This window comes from Pelobates fuscus, chromosome 13 (genome assembly GCF_036172605.1).
Source record: "Pelobates fuscus isolate aPelFus1 chromosome 13, aPelFus1.pri, whole genome shotgun sequence".
Taxonomy (NCBI): Eukaryota; Metazoa; Chordata; class Amphibia; order Anura; family Pelobatidae; genus Pelobates; species Pelobates fuscus.
The window spans coordinates 32,285,500-32,304,095 of record NC_086329.1 but is presented as its reverse complement, the minus strand read 5'-3'; the positions used below and the strand labels follow the sequence as shown (position 1 = coordinate 32,304,095).

At 43.6% G+C, this 18,596-nt stretch overlaps 1 protein-coding gene across 2 annotated transcripts in view; it reads left to right on the top strand.

The window, feature by feature from the left end:
• The first annotated feature begins 371 nt into the window (after positions 1–371).
• STRN3 (striatin 3) overlaps positions 372–18,596 on the top strand; it is a 54,622-nt gene continuing 36,397 nt past the window's right edge. For both annotated transcript variants that reach the window (XM_063439724.1, XM_063439723.1), the window contains exons 1-2: positions 372–849; positions 18,311–18,414. In XM_063439724.1, coding sequence (XP_063295794.1) covers positions 646–849; positions 18,311–18,414 — 308 coding nt within the window. In that variant the 5' untranslated portion in view covers positions 372–645. The remainder of the gene's footprint in view (positions 850–18,310; positions 18,415–18,596) is intronic.

Sequence of the window (18,596 nt, the reverse complement as noted above, 5' to 3'; positions counted from 1 at the left end):
TGCAAATGAGCCCGAGCCCTGTGAGTTACCATGTCCCAGGTCAGGTTAGGAGAAGTCACTGGTGCCTTAGTACTCACTGTGCTGGGATCGCTGTCTGCAGGCGGCCATGCAGGAGGGGCTCACATTCATGGGTAAACAATAGAGCCTTAATGCCTGGATCACTAAAATGTCGCTGGCAAGTACTCCGACTCTGGTGTTTAGAGCTCTGCCGCCCAGAGGCTTTCGGGTAGACGGTTTACGAACGTGCGTGCGCGCGAGCGGACCTGCGTCACCTGGAACGCCTCGGAGAGTGGATCCTGGAGTCTCCACCGAGGAGGGGCGTGGTCACGTGACGCGACGCTCTTTTTTTTTTTTGCCTTTGTGACGTCTGGAAGAGCGAGCCGCGCGCATGCGCAGTGACGTCGTCAAGCGGGAGGCGGCGAGCGGAGGCCGGCTACCCAGAGTTCCCCGCGCGGAGCTTACCGGACCCCCGGGGGGCGTGAAAAGATGGCGGCCGTCAGGAGTGTAGAGAGGAGGCGGTTATAGGCTCGGTGTGCGGGGCTCCCTCAGATAACGGTAACCGGATACGTCACGTGACCCCCGCAGGGCCCCCCACCCTCCCATTCAGTGCCGGTTACCCGGTGACGGAGCGCGGAACCCGCTGGGATGGACGATCTGGCCGTGGCCGCGGGGTTGGCCTCTCCTAGGCCGCAGGCCCAGTCCCAGGGAGTCCCCCCGGACACGGCGTGCGACCTGCCGGCCCGGCCTCCTCAGTACACCATCCCCGGCATCCTGCACTACATCCAGCACGAGTGGGCCCGCTTCGAGATGGAGAGAGCGCACTGGGAGGTGGAGAGAGCCGAGCTGCAGGTAATGGGGGGTGGGGGGGCTGGCTGATTGCCTGGGGGTAATGGGGGGGCTGGCTGACTGCCTGGGGGTAATGGGGGGGGGGGGCTGGCTGACTGCCTGGGGGTAATGGGGGGGGGGGGGGGGGGGCTGGCTGACTGCCTGGGGGTAATGGGGGGGGGGGGGGGCTGGCTGACTGCCTGGGGGTAATGGGGGGGGGGGGGGGGCTGGCTGACTGCCTGGGGGTAATGGGGGGGGGGGCTGGCTGACTGCCTGGGGGTAATGGGGGGGGGGGCTGGCTGACTGCCTGGGGGTAATGGGGGGGGGGGGCTGGCTGACTGCCTGGGGGTAATGGGGGGGGGGGGGCTGGCTGACTGCCTGGGGGTAATGGGGGGGGGGGGGGGCTGGCTGACTGCCTGGGGGTAATGGGGGGGGGGCTGGCTGACTGCCTGGGGGTAATGGGGGGGGGGGCTGGCTGACTGCCTGGGGGTAATGGGGGGGGGGGGCTGGCTGACTGCCTGGGGGTAATGGGGGGGGGGGGCTGGCTGACTGCCTGGGGGTAATGGGGGGGGGGGCTGGCTGACTGCCTGGGGGTAATGGGGGGGGGGGCTGGCTGACTGCCTGGGGGTAATGGGGGGGGGGGGCTGGCTGACTGCCTGGGGGTAATGGGGGGGGGGGGGCTGGCTGACTGCCTGGGGGTAATGGGGGGGGGGGCTGGCTGACTGCCTGGGGGTAATGGGGGGGGGGGGGCTGGCTGACTGCCTGGGGGTAATGGGGGGGGGGGGGCTGGCTGACTGCCTGGGGGTAATGGGGGGGGGGGCTGGCTGACTGCCTGGGGGTAATGGGGGGGGGGCTGGCTGACTGCCTGGGGGTAATGGGGGGGGGGCTGGCTGACTGCCTGGGGGTAATGGGGGGGGGGGCTGGCTGACTGCCTGGGGGTAATGGGGGGGGGGGGCTGGCTGACTGCCTGGGGGTAATGGGGGGGGGGGGCTGGCTGACTGCCTGGGGGTAATGGGGGGGGGGGGGCTGGCTGACTGCCTGGGGGTAATGGGGGGGGGGGGGGCTGGCTGACTGCCTGGGGGTAATGGGGAGGGGGGGCTGGCTGACTGCCTGGGGGTAATGGGGGGGGGAGCTGGCTGACTGCCTGGGGGTAATGGGGGGGGGGGGGCTGGCTGACTGCCTGGGGGTAATGGGGGGGGGGGGCGGGCTGGCTGACTGACTGGGGTTAATGGGGGGGGGGGGGGGCTGGCTGACTGACTGACTGGGGTTAATGGGGGGGGGGGCTGGCTGACTGACTGACTGGGGTTAATGGGGGGGGGGCTGGCTGACTGACTGACTGGGGTTAATGGGGGGGGGCTGGCTGACTGACTGACTGGGGTTAATGGGGGGGGGCTGGCTGACTGACTGGGGTTAATGGGGGGGGGCTGGCTGACTGACTGGGGGTAATGGGGGGGGGGGCGCAGACTGGGGGAAATGGAGGACTCACTCTCTGGGATGGAGAGCTTGGAGGGGGGCACTGGGCCTGGGTTGGTAACTGTCAGGCAGCCATGTCTGGGGGGCGAGCTGCAGGTAATGGGGAGCTTGCTGACTGCCTGGGGTAATGGGGGTCTCACTCTCAAGGAATGGAGATCTGTAAGGGGGGCACTGGGCCAGTCACTGTCGGACAGCCATGTCTGGGGGATGAGCTGCATGGGGTAATTGGGGGGCTCACTCTCTGGGATGGAGAACTGTGAAGGTGCACTGGGTCTAAGTTGGTAACTGTCATCGAGCTATGTCTGGGGGACGAGCTGCGGGTAATGGGGGCTCACTCTCCGGGATGGAGGGCTGTGAGGGGGCACTGGGTCTAAGTTGGTAACTGTCAGGGAGATATGTCTGAGGTACTAGCTGCGGATAATTGAGGGGCTGACTGCCTGGGGTAATGGGGGCTCACTCTCTAGGATGGAGTGCTGTGAGGGGGACAGTGGGCATGGGCTGGTCACTGTCAGCCAGGGGGTATTATTATGGACACACATATCCTCCCTAACCAGCTCCTTCTTTCCCTGGGGGAGACAGTGACCCACTGTGCCCAGGAGCTCATACTATGGGCCAAGCCTGCTGCCATATGGCTGTAAACTCACCCAGGATTAGCTCTTTGTGACCTTGTACTGCTCAACCTCTTAAAGGACCAGTGACAAGCTGTGCACCCCAACAATGTGTTATTTAAAGGCAATTCTGTAAGTAACATGACCATTATTGCTCGCTGTACTGATTAGGTTGCCCTGGCACCAAAGTTATGTTTGTCAAACCATAAACTGAGACTATTGTTGGTGCCCAGAAACCACCGCCTCCTCTGCTACATTGATAACGTGGAATAATAACTTCCCTATAAAAAGTATAAATTTTGTCCAACCTGGACTGAGCTGATTAGCAGGGAATGGGCTAATCCAGTGCTTTTTAGCCTATCCGTACCATCCAGGTTAGATAAAAACTATTAACACAGATGTGGGTTTTTTTTTTTTCTGCATTATTAAGGTAGCCAATGAGGAGGTGTCATGCAGAGTCCTGGTCTATGTCAGGCCATTCAAAGGCAGTTTGACATTAAACTGAGGGTCGAAACCAGGAAGTTGTAAGCAACCTACATTCTATAGCTTGCTGTAGTGGTTTTATTGCTTAGAGTGCCCTTTAAAGGATCCTGTTCCAAAAGGAATAAAACACTTTGTGACAGGAGGTCTACATGGAACTGCCATAGCCCAATTAGCAGGCCGATCTATACTGGTGCTTAGGGAGCAGATTGTGTTGATGGAAAAAGAATAACATATTGTCTTTAATGGGTTAATAGCCATATCCCTGTGTCCAAAGCAAAATTATAGTGATCAGAGGCACTGTTATATCTAATGCAATAAGTTTTCCTTTACCTTGTGTGTATCAATTCTTAGACCTGGTTTGCTTCCTTGACATTGTGTCTATCAATTCTTAGACCTGGTTTGCTTCCTTGACATTGTGTCTATCAATTCTTAGACCTGGTTTGCTTCCTTGACATTGTGTCTATCAATTCTTAGACCTGGTTTGCTTCCTTGACATTGTGTCTATCAATTCTTAGACCTGGTTTGCTTCCTTGACATTGTGTCTATCAATTCTTAGACCTGGTTTGCTTCCTTGACATTGTGTCTATCAATTCTTAGACCTGGTTTGCTTCCTTGACATTGTGTCTATCAATTCTTAGACCTGGTTTGCTTCCTTGACATTGTGTCTATCAATTCTTAGACCTGGTTTGCTTCCTTGACATTGTGTCTATCAATTCTTAGACCTGGTTTGCTTCCTTGACATTGTGTCTATCAATTCTTAGACCTGGTTTGCTTCCTTGACATTGTGTCTATCAATTCTTAGACCTGGTTTGCTTCCTTGACATTGTGTCTATCAATTCTTAGACCGGGCTTCCCTAAAGGATTCACCTATTGCAATGAAACTCATCTTACGCTTTGCCAAACTTATGGACATTGTAGTTGTACATCTGGGTATTTAGCTTTTTGTGGTCACCCATGTCATAGATGGTGTTTGCTTTCGTTATGACAGCCGTGTCCCACTGTGGGTGTACTCTGCTCATGTTTGACATCTATTGTTCTATTGACTAGCATTCTTTTTATGAGCTACTGTGGTCACTTCCTCTCACAGCTAGGGAATGTCTCAATTGACATAATTAAATTGTGTGTTACAATGCCAAGCTAAAGGGTTCTTATGCAGTGATGGTCGTAGATAATATTTTGGCTAACTGAAAATAAAGCTTGTTTGTTGAAAAGAAAATTGTATAGATTTTTATGTAAACAAAGTAATTCACTGTGGAGTCGGAGCAGTATAATGCAAAAAAAATTGTCACAAAGTATGAAGCACTAAAGTATTTAAAGAGACACTTTTTAAAAGTCGTCACTTTTTTTTTGTCCCCTGTGTTCCTTAATCATTTTAGACTGTCCTCCTCCATTTTCAAACAAAAAAACAAACTTTAAGATTACTATTAAACTTGTCTTTTTTTTTCAAGCACCAAGAAAGACCCCTTTACTGCAGCGTGGTCCACCCTCACTGAATTCAACAAACTTGATGACTTCTGTCCATTCAAAAGATTCTCATAGAAAAAAAAACATTATGGACATACATAGCAATGCAGTGCCCAACAACTTCATACTTTACATGCTGATACCGGACTTCAAATAGGTTCTGTAACTTAATCTGTTTTAGTCCAAAGTCCCAAGAGCGGATGTCTGATTGACAGCTGCTAGTGGCATTACAATTGAACTATGTAAGCAATTGTGTATTTTCAGAAACCTCACTATTTTCATCGATAAGACTGCATTTCACTTCATTAAGAATGACTGTCCCTTTAAAAACAACAAAAAACCCTGATTTGAGAGGTTTTCTGTTGGACTTTATGGCTGGGAAGCTACATCCACCAGTCAGACTCAATCAGTTACTGGCTCAAAACTTCGCCAGATCTAGTACAAAATTTATACCTATGTATGTTTGATAAAAGGTAGTACGTGATCGTAACAAACCAATTTTATTTATTTTTTCCTCTCCTAGAAATTACAGCCCTTAGATTGACGGAACTCCTGGCACCATAACCATTACAGCACTTTGTATTGGTTATGGTGATTGGAGTGTTACTTTAACAGAATACATTGTATATGAACAATATATTGGCCAAAAACACACCTATAGTTGCCATTTCATGTTCTGTCATCACACACCTGTATTGTGTGTCTCTCTTTATCATTCCTCTTTACAAGGGTTTAGTGGTAAAGTTCAAGCACGCATTCCTTTTGTAGACATTTTTGTCAAGTTTTTATTTTGGGTACATGATTTAGGAAAAGTGTGTCACACTCACTTCCTCTAAATAAATATGATCTCATCTCCTGATGTCACTTGCAAGAATGTAATTAGAGCTGATAAGCAGTGTCCAGTATAATTTTACTTTCCTGTTCTAACAAATATAAGGTGATCAAATCCAAAATGTATGCCAAAAATGTCTGGAATGCCAATCCATTAACGTTAACCTTGTGCCTTTTACTGCCAGCTGGTGGCAAATTGTTTCGATGCAAGGTAGATGTGTAACTATTACCTGATAGAAGTGGTTTTGCTATAAGTCCGATATTGAGCTTTGAAAATCAACTGCCAAATACACACCTTTCAATGTTTTTATTTTTCCTATGCTTTGGTGCTGTGATAATGGAATAAATTGAATATTCACTATCTATTTCTTTTTACTTGGGAATGACTCATAAAAATTTAAAAGTTCTAAATGTCTGGTGATCAATATTTACTGTAAGATTTATAGTCCTAGATGACTTCTATCTCATGGTGTTTCCACTCAGTATGACTGAGTGCAATGAGTCTGTATACAATCTGAGCTTAGTCAACTAATGTACTGATGTAGTTTTAGACAAAGGTGTGAACTTGCAATATGTATTCCCCATTTTAACGTGGGGTACGTCTGACAGAGCCAAGGGGTTTAATAAAATAAAGTTTAAAAGGAAACTGCATTTCAAAATGCATATTTTCCCTCTATATAATTAATTGTTGCAAAAATGCATTTACTAAAATTTTCACGAATAAAAATGTATCTCTTTCATTTAAGGACCACTGCAGTGTGCAGTGGTTACATTATTTTAACCCTGCAATGTGAAATTTAGTTTTTGTTGTTGTTTTTGAAACTGCAATGTTTACATTTCATGGTTACATCCACCTCTAGTGGTTGATGTCCAGGCACAGTGCATGTATTACGATCTCGGAGTGTGTTATCTTTATATCCACTTTGGTCAGAAGTACAGCTTATTTGACCAAAAACGTTGCAGGGAATGAAGAGCTAGTTTGCTTTCCAAATTCTCAACAACCTTTTATATTGTGCATCGTCTTAGCATATTGTTGTTGATTTTGACCAAAGAGGGCTAGTAATGACCGTCCTTGTGTAGTAAAGGTAAGCAAAGAGATGCATTAAGTTATTAACTTTAGAAAATTGTGCTTTATTGGATTTTATTAGACAATGCTAAATAATTGAAAAAGAAAAAAAAAAACACCTATATCCATGGTTTAAAAAGTTTTAGCATGCCGGTGAAATTAGTAGTTCTGTCCAAACCATATGCATAGTACGAGTACTCCCTGTTCTGTAGATCCAGAGGGTTCGGTCAGTTCTTGCACTCTCTTTCCCGTTACTCACTTCCCTTACTTGTTCCCCTCTTTTCTCCCATCCTTCCATATGTGTATCCCTATTCTAATAACCCCCTAGAACACCTCTTATTGCTGCCCATAGGCTTTGAGGTTGCAGGAGTAACTGCAGCCAGCTGGAGGTACAGGAAGACACAGGGTTATGGTGCGGATGTCTTCTCCATGCACTCTCTTGTAATGACTACAGCTGCTTACCAGGTAAAGAGGGTCTGCAGATGCCAGGCAAGAAGGAGAAAGGAAATTCCCCTTCTCCTCCGAGCACATCATTAATTGCCACTATACCATCGACTATGCTGTAATCTTGGAGTGCTGCCCGGTGAAACCTGACCCCACACAGAGTAACTTTGTTTCACTCCCGCATCGTCCTGGGTGAACTTTGGAATATGGGCAAGCAGTATTTGACCCCATGTTTTGGGGTAAAAATCTGTGTCCTATATTCCCAAAAAAAATTTATTCATATATTCCAAGTTATACTTTAGGAAAAGTAGGGACAAAAGTTGGCAGTGGAGCTTTAATCAGGCTTCACAGTCTCTTTCACCTTTGTCATTGACAGTCTCCTTCTGTACTCCCTCCCACTGATTCTCATTGTTAACTCTCATGCCAATTTGGGAGTAAACACTGAGGTCAGTGGAAGCTGCTAGATCCCCTGTGCATATGTAATTGTATGCACATGCCCAGGAAAGGGCACAAAAATGTATTTCTGGGTGCCTTCATCTTACAATATTTAAGATGGCAGCACAAAGAAAGCACCGGGGCGGTGGGACCAGAACAACTTCCAGGGCTAGAAGAGGCTGAGGCGTAGGTTGCTTAACCCCTTAAGGACACATGACATGTGTGACATGTCATGATTCCCTTTTATTCCAGAAGTTTGGTCCATAAGGGGTTAAAGGGACTCTATAGTCACCAGAACCACTACAGCTTAATGGTGGGATGGTTCTGGTGTCTATAGCAATGGTCAGCAACGTAAACGCTCCCTTTTCAGAGAAAAAGACAGCGTTTACATGGCTGCCTAGTAACACTTCACCTGAGACCGCCACTAGAGGTGCTTCCTGTTTGTATTTTGCACCTCTTCAATATATCACTAAGCGGAGATGCTTATTGACACAGCGCAGTGTTTTGCCGCATGTACGCAATAGCATCCTAATGATTTTCTATGGGACAGCATTGGATTGGCTGAGATCTTTAGGATTGAGCTCAGCCATGGCGAACCCACCACAGCAATGGAGGAAAGGTAAGCAAGCTGCCTTTTAACTCCTTACCGAGGGGTGACCGGACACCTAATTTGGTAGTCCAGCACTACAGTGTTAGTATTTGTAACACTATAATGCTCCTTTTAAGGAAGAGATCCTAGTGACAGCAGCTTTAGCTAATACCTTGTGCTATAGTGTTTTTGGTGCCAGGAGTTCTCTTGCCTTGAATGTAACATTGTGTATAGAAATGTTGGCACTAAAAATAAAATTAACAAAAACATATTTATATATTCGAATAAAAATAAATAAATTGAAATTGAGCCCCCCTCCCCAGTAAATAATTACCTAGTCTGCCAGACGCCAGTCACTTCCACTGTGGGCATCTAAAATGCCCTGCTTAGAGCTTCTGTTGGCTTTCCTGAGCTAACCAGACCATGCAGCGCCAGCTAATTTGTTGTTTTCAGCCAATGACCTAAAAGAAGCTCAAGCAATGAACTTACAGCTGACACCAGGAAATAGGTCAGTCTGTTAGTGGTTTGACTCCTTACATGAGGGGGGAGGTTGCCACGGAACGTCTGGCACTATGACTACTTCAGTGTGTTGTAGTGGTTATGGTTCTTGGAGTATTCCTTTTAAAGCAGCTCTTTTACATCCAGAGGTCTTTGCATGTTTTTACCTGGGTATTTCCCCTGACAAACTATTGTAACTGTACAATTTTGATATAGTTACTGAAGAGCTAGTATGTGTGGTTTCTAAATCTGGACCTTCCTTCTTGAGTCACACTTTTTACATTTAAATTCATCATACAGGTATTTTGAAGTGCATCTGACAAATCTGACTGTCATTGGTGTAAGCGCATTGTATTAGCAAATATCTGAACCCAGAAAACCGTGTTCGTTGGTGACTGGCTGTATGTTTGTCCACGGTACTAAGCTGAGCAGAGGAAACCATTAGATTGAAATATCTGTTCTATGCATCCATTTAGCTGTTGACTTATGGAGATTGGAGAATTAAAATTAGAGGTTAGAAGGGTGTGTTTAGGGATAGGCAACCTTCGGCACTCCAGATGTTGTGAACTACATCCCTCATAATGTTCTTACACACATAATGCTGGCAAAGAATCATGGGAGGTGTAGTCCGAAACATGCAGTACCAAAGGTTGCCTATGCCTGATCTAGATAGACAGAAGGTGCATCCACGGAGGTCTATACACAGTTGAGTAAAATGCTCAGGAAGTAGGAGGCTTGTTATGGGTTTCTGTCAAGTTCTAGTGTAGAATTGTTCTTTACTCGGCAGACCTTCACATACTGATGAATGAATCACTGGTCAACTTTACAGATAATGTCCAGACAAGGCAAATGAGCTTAGTTTAAAATTCTTCCAGTTTGTTCTAAATCTAGATTGTCTTGCTGAGGCCCTGCTGTTCTGCACTACTCCCATTACTAATTTAATGTTATGCAATGCTGCATATATTTATGATTTCTTTTGTTTGTATCGAATCAGCTTCTTTTTAATTCTTCTTTCATGCTGTAACGCTGCACATACAGATTACTTCCTCCATGACCACTTCAGAAAGCAGAAGTGGGCAAGGAGTCTGGAGTAACCCTTTAAATACATACTTTCATACACTATAGAATCTTCTGCTCTTCCTTTTTCCCCTTTATGGATCACCAAATCTCACAATAAAATTAACATTAAGTGGCTGTCCCCTAGCTATTAGTCATCTGTGGCCTATACATCGTCACTCATTTGGGCTCCATGGGCCAAACTCTGAACACCGAACATTCGGCCATGGCACTAGTTGTTTGTTTATAAAGATGTCCATGGGACTTGCTGGGGATTTGGAATTTGAACCGACGGCCAATCAGCCAAGATTCAGTGGAATCACAATTTGTCTGAATCTGAATGCACAAGTATAGCTGATATATTGAGGTTAGAATAGAATGGATAAAAGTAACAAAACAAGTAATTTATTCAAATATCTGGATCTTATCTTATTAATATTTTAGCTGTTGGTGACTTTGGCCAATACTTTTAAAAAGGTCTAACATTTTACATGTAATTGAGGTGATAGTTATTGCACTCGTTATGAAATGTAATATTTGTGCAAATATTCAATCCTGGGTAATATGGTGGAGAGGAACTTTACTCGGGTTTACGTGCTGCTGTGGAGAAATTGTTGGCTTGCCTGAGGACCTGTTGATTCTATGAAATATCATGTGACCGTTTCACACCTTTAGCAATAAACAAGAAAAGCATGCTGCATATTGTTAACAGATGAGAATCGTTGGACATCTCAATGGGAGATGCTATCAGACATTGGTTTTCTAATTGTAAAGGGAATCGGTTATCTAGGTTTCTTTGTTGCTAAGAGCTTATGTATTCACTCAAACTCTGCTCAAGTAATTGCCGTACGGCATCCTGTGATGTCATCATTCAGTTTTTAAGACCATTTTTTTGTTTTGTTATTTAGACAGAGCTTTCTATTCCCCACTTGTCTATCCTGCGGTGTTATCCTTTTCAGAAGTTCATTTTGGCTCTTTGGACATGCAAGCAATTCTTGGCACATGTATTCTTTATTTATAATTATGAAATGTAAATGGAATGCTTGCCGTTTGTTTTTTTTCCCAGTACTAGTAGATACGTTTTAATTATATAAATGGTTTCTGTAGATCTATCAGCAGAGCATCTCTTCAGGCTTCCACTCCACAAATATTAAAGGAACATTATAGTGTTAGGAATACAAAGCCATATTCCTAACATTGTAGTGTCCCTCTGCCCCCCTGGAACCTTTTAAAACACTTATCTGATTCCAGAGCTGATGAACTCGTGTGAGGAGAGGGTCACTAGAGGCAATCTAAACACTGCAATGTAAACATTGACGTTTCTCTTAAACTGCAATGTTCTACATTGCAAGGTTAATGGAACAGGGACACTGCACCCATAGCATTTCATTGAGCTGAAGTGGTCTGGATACCTATAGTGTCCATTTAAGGCTTTTCAATTGGGGCTTGCAAAGGGTCTCAGTCCGTTTTACAATCAAAGTACACATGTTGGCTATTCTTCTTTGTCAAGAACAAAGGGTTGCAGCCTAATGATTATCAGGATCACCAGAACGGTATAACTGATCGGACCCAGAATATGTGAACTTTATTAACTGTGATCTGAGTTTGGTCTTAACAGAAGATTTATTTTTATTTTTTGGGGGAAAACATCATGTCTCATAGCAATCACATCTGCAAACTAAGTAGGAGAACATCCAGCTCTTGTAGCTCATTCTCTGTACCTTATTTGTCATGATATAAAGTTGTATCATTCCAAAATAACCTTTCATTCATTTCAATGGACAGTCAAAAGGACATCTTTAAAAAGCATCTCTGGTAAGATGGACCAGAGAAACAAATGAGCTTGCATACTCTTAGTCTGAGAATTCCCCACTTAAATATCCAACCACCTAAAAATGTCAAATGCCAAGTTTAGTGTCTTATTTGTGGGGACCTGTGTGATTGCAAGTGATTTTGTAGCGTAACAGGAGGAGTAAGCTTTTAGAGTCTGTAAATTTCACTTGGAGAAACTGTTATTGTACTTCCAGCTAAATGAGGTGCTTGGAGTGTCAAATATGTGTGTAATATATATATTTTTCTCCTGTCTTATTAACGTTGTGGCTATTTGAGAAGCCACTCCAGGCTCATGCTTTGAAATAGGCCCCAAAGGATCCACTCTATAAACGTCGTCTTTTTATTTATTAATTATGAAATAGATTGCTGTCACTACAGCAGCTCTCTACTCATTATGTATCGGAACTGACTCTTATTTATTAATAGCTTCTCAATTGCCGTTTAGTACTCTGCCTGTGCTGTGCGTGGTGGTCAGGTTTCTTGTTGCGTGCTCACTTAAAGCCAGATCTGCAACATTGCGTTTGCAAAGGAGGGAGATTCCAAAGGGCACGTGTATTTGTAGTAGGTTTGCTGTATGTCACTTGTGTAGTCCATAACAGCCAGTGATAATGTCACAGTGACTTCTTTCATTATATCCATCAACATATTCAGCATCAGGCAGTGGCAGTCTAAATTTAGGTTGTTGCTAGTGTGTGTGTTTGTGCGTAAGTTGCATTTACCGGTAGTTATTTTTCTTCCACACAAAGGTATTTGTATCTTAATGTGAACACATATATTTGTATGATACTTCTGTATGTGTTTATTATTTAGAAAATTAGTAGTTCATATGGTTCTTCGGATTTTATTCAAACATTTGAAAGGGTTTGTTCACTAAACATTGAATTGTGATCTGAACTTCAGGCCCACAAATGGCAAATTTGAAAAACTTGTCCAACTCCGCTAGAGTCTCAGATTGACAAATATTTCCTAAAGTGGACTTCAGTTTTCAACTCACTAGTTTATTGAAAATGTTAGAGTTGTGGATTGGACATGGGGCGGGATTTTGAGTTTGGATTAAAGGAACACTATAGGCACCCAGACTCTTTGAAGTGGTCTGGGTGCAGTTTCCCAGGTCCCTTAACCCTGCAATTGTATATATTGCAGTTTTTAATAAATTTAAATAATTACCTTTCAGGTAATGATTGCATTACCTGGCAGGTAATGGTTGACGACCACCTCTAGTGGTTGTCTACCAGACCGCCACTACAGGAACTTCCAGGTCGTCAGGCGACTTTTAATTACTTAACTGACGCTGGATGTCCTCGTGCTATGCATTATTGTATAATGCTTTCCTGTGGGGGAAGTCCCAATGCGAATGCGGCCATCGGTGCACATGTGCATTATGTCTAACCTGCCGGCTGATGTCGGCAGGGGAGGAGTAGAGGCAGAGTCTGAACAAGTACCGAGGGACATCAACACTGGAATCAGGTAAGTGACAGAAGGGGTTTTTGGTTTTTTTTTTTAACCCCTTCTGCACCATGGGGGTGGAAGGGTGTGACAGATGGGAGCTATAGTTCTAGGAAAAAAAACTTTGCTTTCCTGACACTATAGTTTAACTTCAAGTCAATATATGAGGACGAAGCTCTTAAATTTACCCTGGGCTAAAGGTGCTACCTAGCATCGCACCTGGTGCATTGCTGTGGCACTTTACAATTTGACTATAAAAATGAATATAGCATTGCCAAGATTTATTAAAGCAACACTATAGCGTTGGGAATACAAATTTGTATTCCTAACACAATAGTGTTCCTGTCCCTTTAAAAGAAAACAATCTACGTTTTACTTACCTTTTTCCAGCCTTGAAGCTTCCTGAGTGATGTTCTCTACTCCCCTGCCAACGTCATGGAGGAGTGCCCATTGAGTTCTTAGGCCCGACAAGTGTTGCTTGAGAATTTAAACTTTCCAATGGGGAAAATGGGATATGATTTTCAATGGGGCTTCTTCATCACATGACCAAGTGTTACTGTGCCGTGGAAGCGCCTCTAATGGTTGTCTGTATGACCACCGCTAGAGGAGGCGTTAACCCTGCAGTGTTTTACATTTCAGGATGAAAGGGACGGGCACACTGAACCCAGGCCTCTTTATTGAGATGAAGTGGTCTGGGTAAATATAGTGTTCCTTTTAAAGTGCATATTGTAAGAAATTCAGAGTTAATTTTTTTTTTTTTACGACAAAAAAAGCCAAACTGAAAACATGGCTTAGTTTGACATTTTTCCAGCTCTAAAATTTAGAATTCCTTATGAATTTCGGCTAGTTCACATCTGAGTGAATAAGACTGACTGCATTGCTTTTTTTCAGTACATGCAACACATGGGAGGAAACAAAGAGAAGTGAAACAGAATTGTTGGCAATAGAGATCAAAGGATTGAAATATGTGTTGTAGTGCTGAAAAAAAAAAAGATGGTTGGATTATTATTATTATTATTATTATAGTATTTATATAGCGCCAACTAATTCCACACCGCTTTACAATATTATGAAAGGGGGGGAAACTTAGAATACATGAGACACAGGAACAATAGGTAGATGAGGTGCTCAAACAAGCTTACAGGTTGCATTAGAAACAGATGAGAACCAAAACCAAGTTCTAAAACAAATTGTGCCAAATGTTTACCATGAATTAGCAACTGATAAAACTACTCTCATTTATTTTCCACTGTAACCGCACACATGAAGCCTATACAATGAGAGAAGCTGGCAGTTGAATTGAGATTGCTTGGTTTGTTTTACTTGTGCAATTGGGTTGCCACTGTTGGACTAGTTCTGCTTTGCTGTCACCAATCTGGTATGGTTTCAGCAAATCACTCCCTAATTTGACCCCAAAACAACAAAAAACCCTGCAGAACGAGGTATTGGTAACCTAGTTCTAACAGGGGATGTAGCAGAACAGAATGTCTTCATTTCTCTAGAAATCAACACTGGAATAAAATATGCCTGCATGTACAGGCAGTTAATATCTGAAGACCTTTATTTAGCAAGCTGAAGTGCTTTTAGTTGTGTGGCGTCGTCTTTAATCTTCTACCTTTCAAAAGTGACGTGATCACGGTTACTGAATTAGCTTTTTCCCTCAGTGTTCTATACAAACAGTGGATGAGTTTATTGGGGTCACCCTAACCAAACACCTAACCAGTGTTTAACAATCAAAATGTATAGGATAAAGCAATGTGAATATTGTGCTTTATAAAGGTCAAGAAAAAAGGTCTGCACTGCGTGGTATTCTTACAATGCAGGGTGAAAGTCTCTGGTTTGTCTGCTACCTTTGTTTGCTATTTTACATTGTTTGTGTTCTTTCTGGCGTTTTAGTTGAGTTGGAGCTTTATCTCTGCTTCTCATTGTACCGGCAGTATAAGAGAATTGTTCAGAGGTACAATATGTATGTTTAAATATCAGTTTGTTTTTCTTTGTGGTGGAATTTGATTATATAAATGTAAAATGTGGTTTTTTTTTGTTTTTTTTTGTTTACTCAGAGATAGGTAGTTAAAGGTAGAAAAATAACTTTTTTCTTCTAATGGTACGTATGTCTCGCGTATTGTGCCAAGGTATGATATGACTCATTGCAAACTGAATGAAGTTTGTCTCCGGTTTCCATTTAAATCGATCCTGTTCAGACTAGTGCTGGCATATGTTTTCGCCATCCCATACTTATACTAGAAGCAGTGTGCAATAGATTGTTTCCTACAATTGTTTAACATTCGGTAAAATGTGATGAGAGGTAAATTGCCATTTTAAAGGATTAGTCTATTCAAACTTTGACTACATTATTTATATAGCTGTAGACCAGGCCTTGACAAATGTGTTTGGAAGCTAGGAGCCAGTTATTTTTAAACAAGTTTAATTTTCCACAAGAAAAATGCAATTTTTTAAAGAGACACTGTGTCACCAGAACCACTGCAGCTTAATGTTGTGGTTCTGGTTTCTATAGCCTGTCCCTGCAGGCTGTTCAATGGAAACACTGCCTTTTCAGAGGTGATTTCTAGTCCAGTGCTGCACGCTATGCATGGAGGCGCTGATTGTTCCCCATAGATAGGCATTGATTCAATGCATCTCTATTATTATTATTATGTTAGTATTTATTTAGCGCCAACAAATTCCGCAGCACTTTACAGTGGGTGGACGAACAGACATGCAGTTGTAACCAGACAAGTTGGACACACAGGAACAGAGAGGGTGAGGGCCCTGCTCAATGAGCGTACATGCTAGAGGGAGTGGGGTAAAGCATGTGTACCCCACTTTCACTCTTTGAGGAGATGCTGATTGGCGCAGTGTTTTGCTGCACATGCGCAATATCCTCGCAGTGATTTCCTATGGGAAAGCATTTGCTTAGCTGAGATCATAAAGATTCAGCTGTGGCAAAATAGGCATGGCGTGGAGAAAAGGGGCGAGTAAAAAAGGAAAAGCGGAGTAGATCCTTTCCCTGAGGTCCAGTGTGGCTTCTCTCTAATCTTCCTGCAGTTCCTCTTTGCTCCCCTGCACGCTCTCTTTAGTGATGCAGGGGCCGGAGTTAAGTCATATTCCGGCTCCTGACATTGCTAAACAGTATGCGAAAGAGCAGAGAAGAATTGCTGGAAGATTATTGCTCCCTCGCGCTGCGCCTCAGCCAGCCGCCTCCAGTGCCCCCCCCCCCTCCCCCCCCAGGGCGGCCGCCTCCAGTGCCCCAGTGACCCATTCCGTGCTAACAGGCCATCGGGACACTTTCATAGTGGTAAATGGGGATTGATTTTATCCTACAAGAGATTATGGGATAAATAGGTTGTACTCAAAGAGCAGTTCAAATAATCTCATTCAGGGTTAATTATTAAAGTGAGATTTCAAAGTAAATTGGGGGGAGTGGGGTGGGAGTTGAAAAGATGGGTTAAATATCTAAAAGGTGTGTTTTTTTTGTTTTTTTTATATTGTATAAATTTGTCCTTACCGATATTCTCATTGATAATTACTAAAAGCATTAATGGAGAGAGAGATGCAAACTTGTAGGCAGACATATTCATCCTGTTTGCTTTTCTAGTGCATGCTGATTGGATTCCAGTTGTTCTGCTCAATAAGTGGCTGAGCTGTGTACATACACTAAAAGGAAAGTGTTTTTTAAATGCAGGTGGTGTGACTAGGGAGGCAGGCTTATAGTACTGAAATTTACCACCAAAGATTTGAGCGTGCAAATACAGCAGTACAGCATCCACATACTATAAATACAAACATGCCATGGCAGCTCTCTAAAGTCCTATATTACCATGTAAAATATGTCAGTAAGCACAGACAGCATTTCAACATTGTCAGATTTCCCTACCATATTTGTGTAAGCTATTTTATGACTCCACGATTTATGTTGTTGTGTGGTTTTGGAATTGGTTGAACTAATGCCCAGCCTTGGGCAGCTGTTTCGACCTTTACGGCTCTTCTGCGTTGAGCTGACTTTAGTTCAGTTTTGGAATTATGCTGTTTCAGGCAACTTGTTAACATTTGGCTCATGATCTACAACATTATAGATTTATTTTTATCTGTGGGAAATTTGTGTCTCCACAAAAATCCATTACCTGTGTTTTGTTTATAAATTATATTTATTGCTAGTCTATTCTTAAAATAATAGATAATGAAATGAGATTAAAGGAACACTATATTCTTAACCCTATACTGTTAAAAACACCATCTAGCCTTCCTTACCCCCCTAAACATGGTAAAATTGTACCTGTATTCCAGTCTGCTGCTTCTGGCTCTGCACCTTATCTGCCTACTTGGCTGACATCATCAGAAGCTATGATCTGAGCCAATCACAATTTTTTTTCACATAAGAAAGCATTGGATTGGCTGAGCTTGTCAAGGAGGCAGATCAGGGGCAGAGCCAGCACAAGCAAAACTCAGCCCTGGCCAATCAGCATCTCCACATAGAAATATATTGAATCAGTGCATCTCTATAAGGAAAGTTCAGTGTCTCCACGCAGAGGCACTGAATGTCAGTCACACTATGCAGCCCTGCCTCAGGAAGCACCTCTAGCATCCATCTGAGGCATAGCCAGTGGAGGTATCCATAGACTGTAATGTAAACACTGCATTTTCTCAGGAAAAAACTGTTTACTGCAAAAAGCCTGAAGGGAATGCTTCTACTCACCAGAACACATGAAATAAGCTGTAGTTGTTCTGGTGACTATAGTGTCCCTTTAAGGTTTGATTTGATACCTTATGATTATTTTTATGTAGATCGGAGGTGGTTTAACGTAGATCTCCAACTGTTGTAGATCTCCAAATCCATTTATGCTTTGCTAGCCACCTAGGGATCTGTATTTGGCTACCTCTGGTTTAGATTCTACACTACTTTTTTCAGGTTTGGAGAAAGAGGATACTCCTTTTGTGTGTTTGTTTAACTCTACAAATACGATGGCACACTCCATTCCCTAATGTGTTTCGGTTTACCATTCTGTTAAACATATCCTGGTCATGCATTTGCTACAGTGCTTGAACCTGGTATGTAGTGTTTAGCCTAATTTCAGTATCAAAATGTATTTTCTTTCCTTTTTTAAGTTTCCCTCTAACTCCCATGAGCTCTGCAGTGCATTGTTAAAATGTGATATAATTTAGAAGCTTCCCCATTAGTTGTAGTTATTAATATAAATAAAACACTGCACATGCCTCTATCTGCTCAATAAATGTTAAGACCAATGTTTTCTTCTCTTTCAGGCGCGGATAGCCTTTCTTCAAGGTGAAAGAAAAGGTCAAGAAAATTTGAAGAAAGATTTAGTACGAAGGATAAAAATGTTAGAATATGCATTAAAGCAAGAGAGGTAAGTGACCAGCATGATTTTCAATATCCCGTCAAGCAGATAAAGTACCCAAATGCTTTATTACAAAACTGCTGTGGATGTATAGTTGCATGCCATAACATTTGAATTCTGTGTTGTGTATATAATGCAAGGCAAAAAAATAGTCCCAGTGACAAAAGCATGACCAATGAGATCTCAGATCA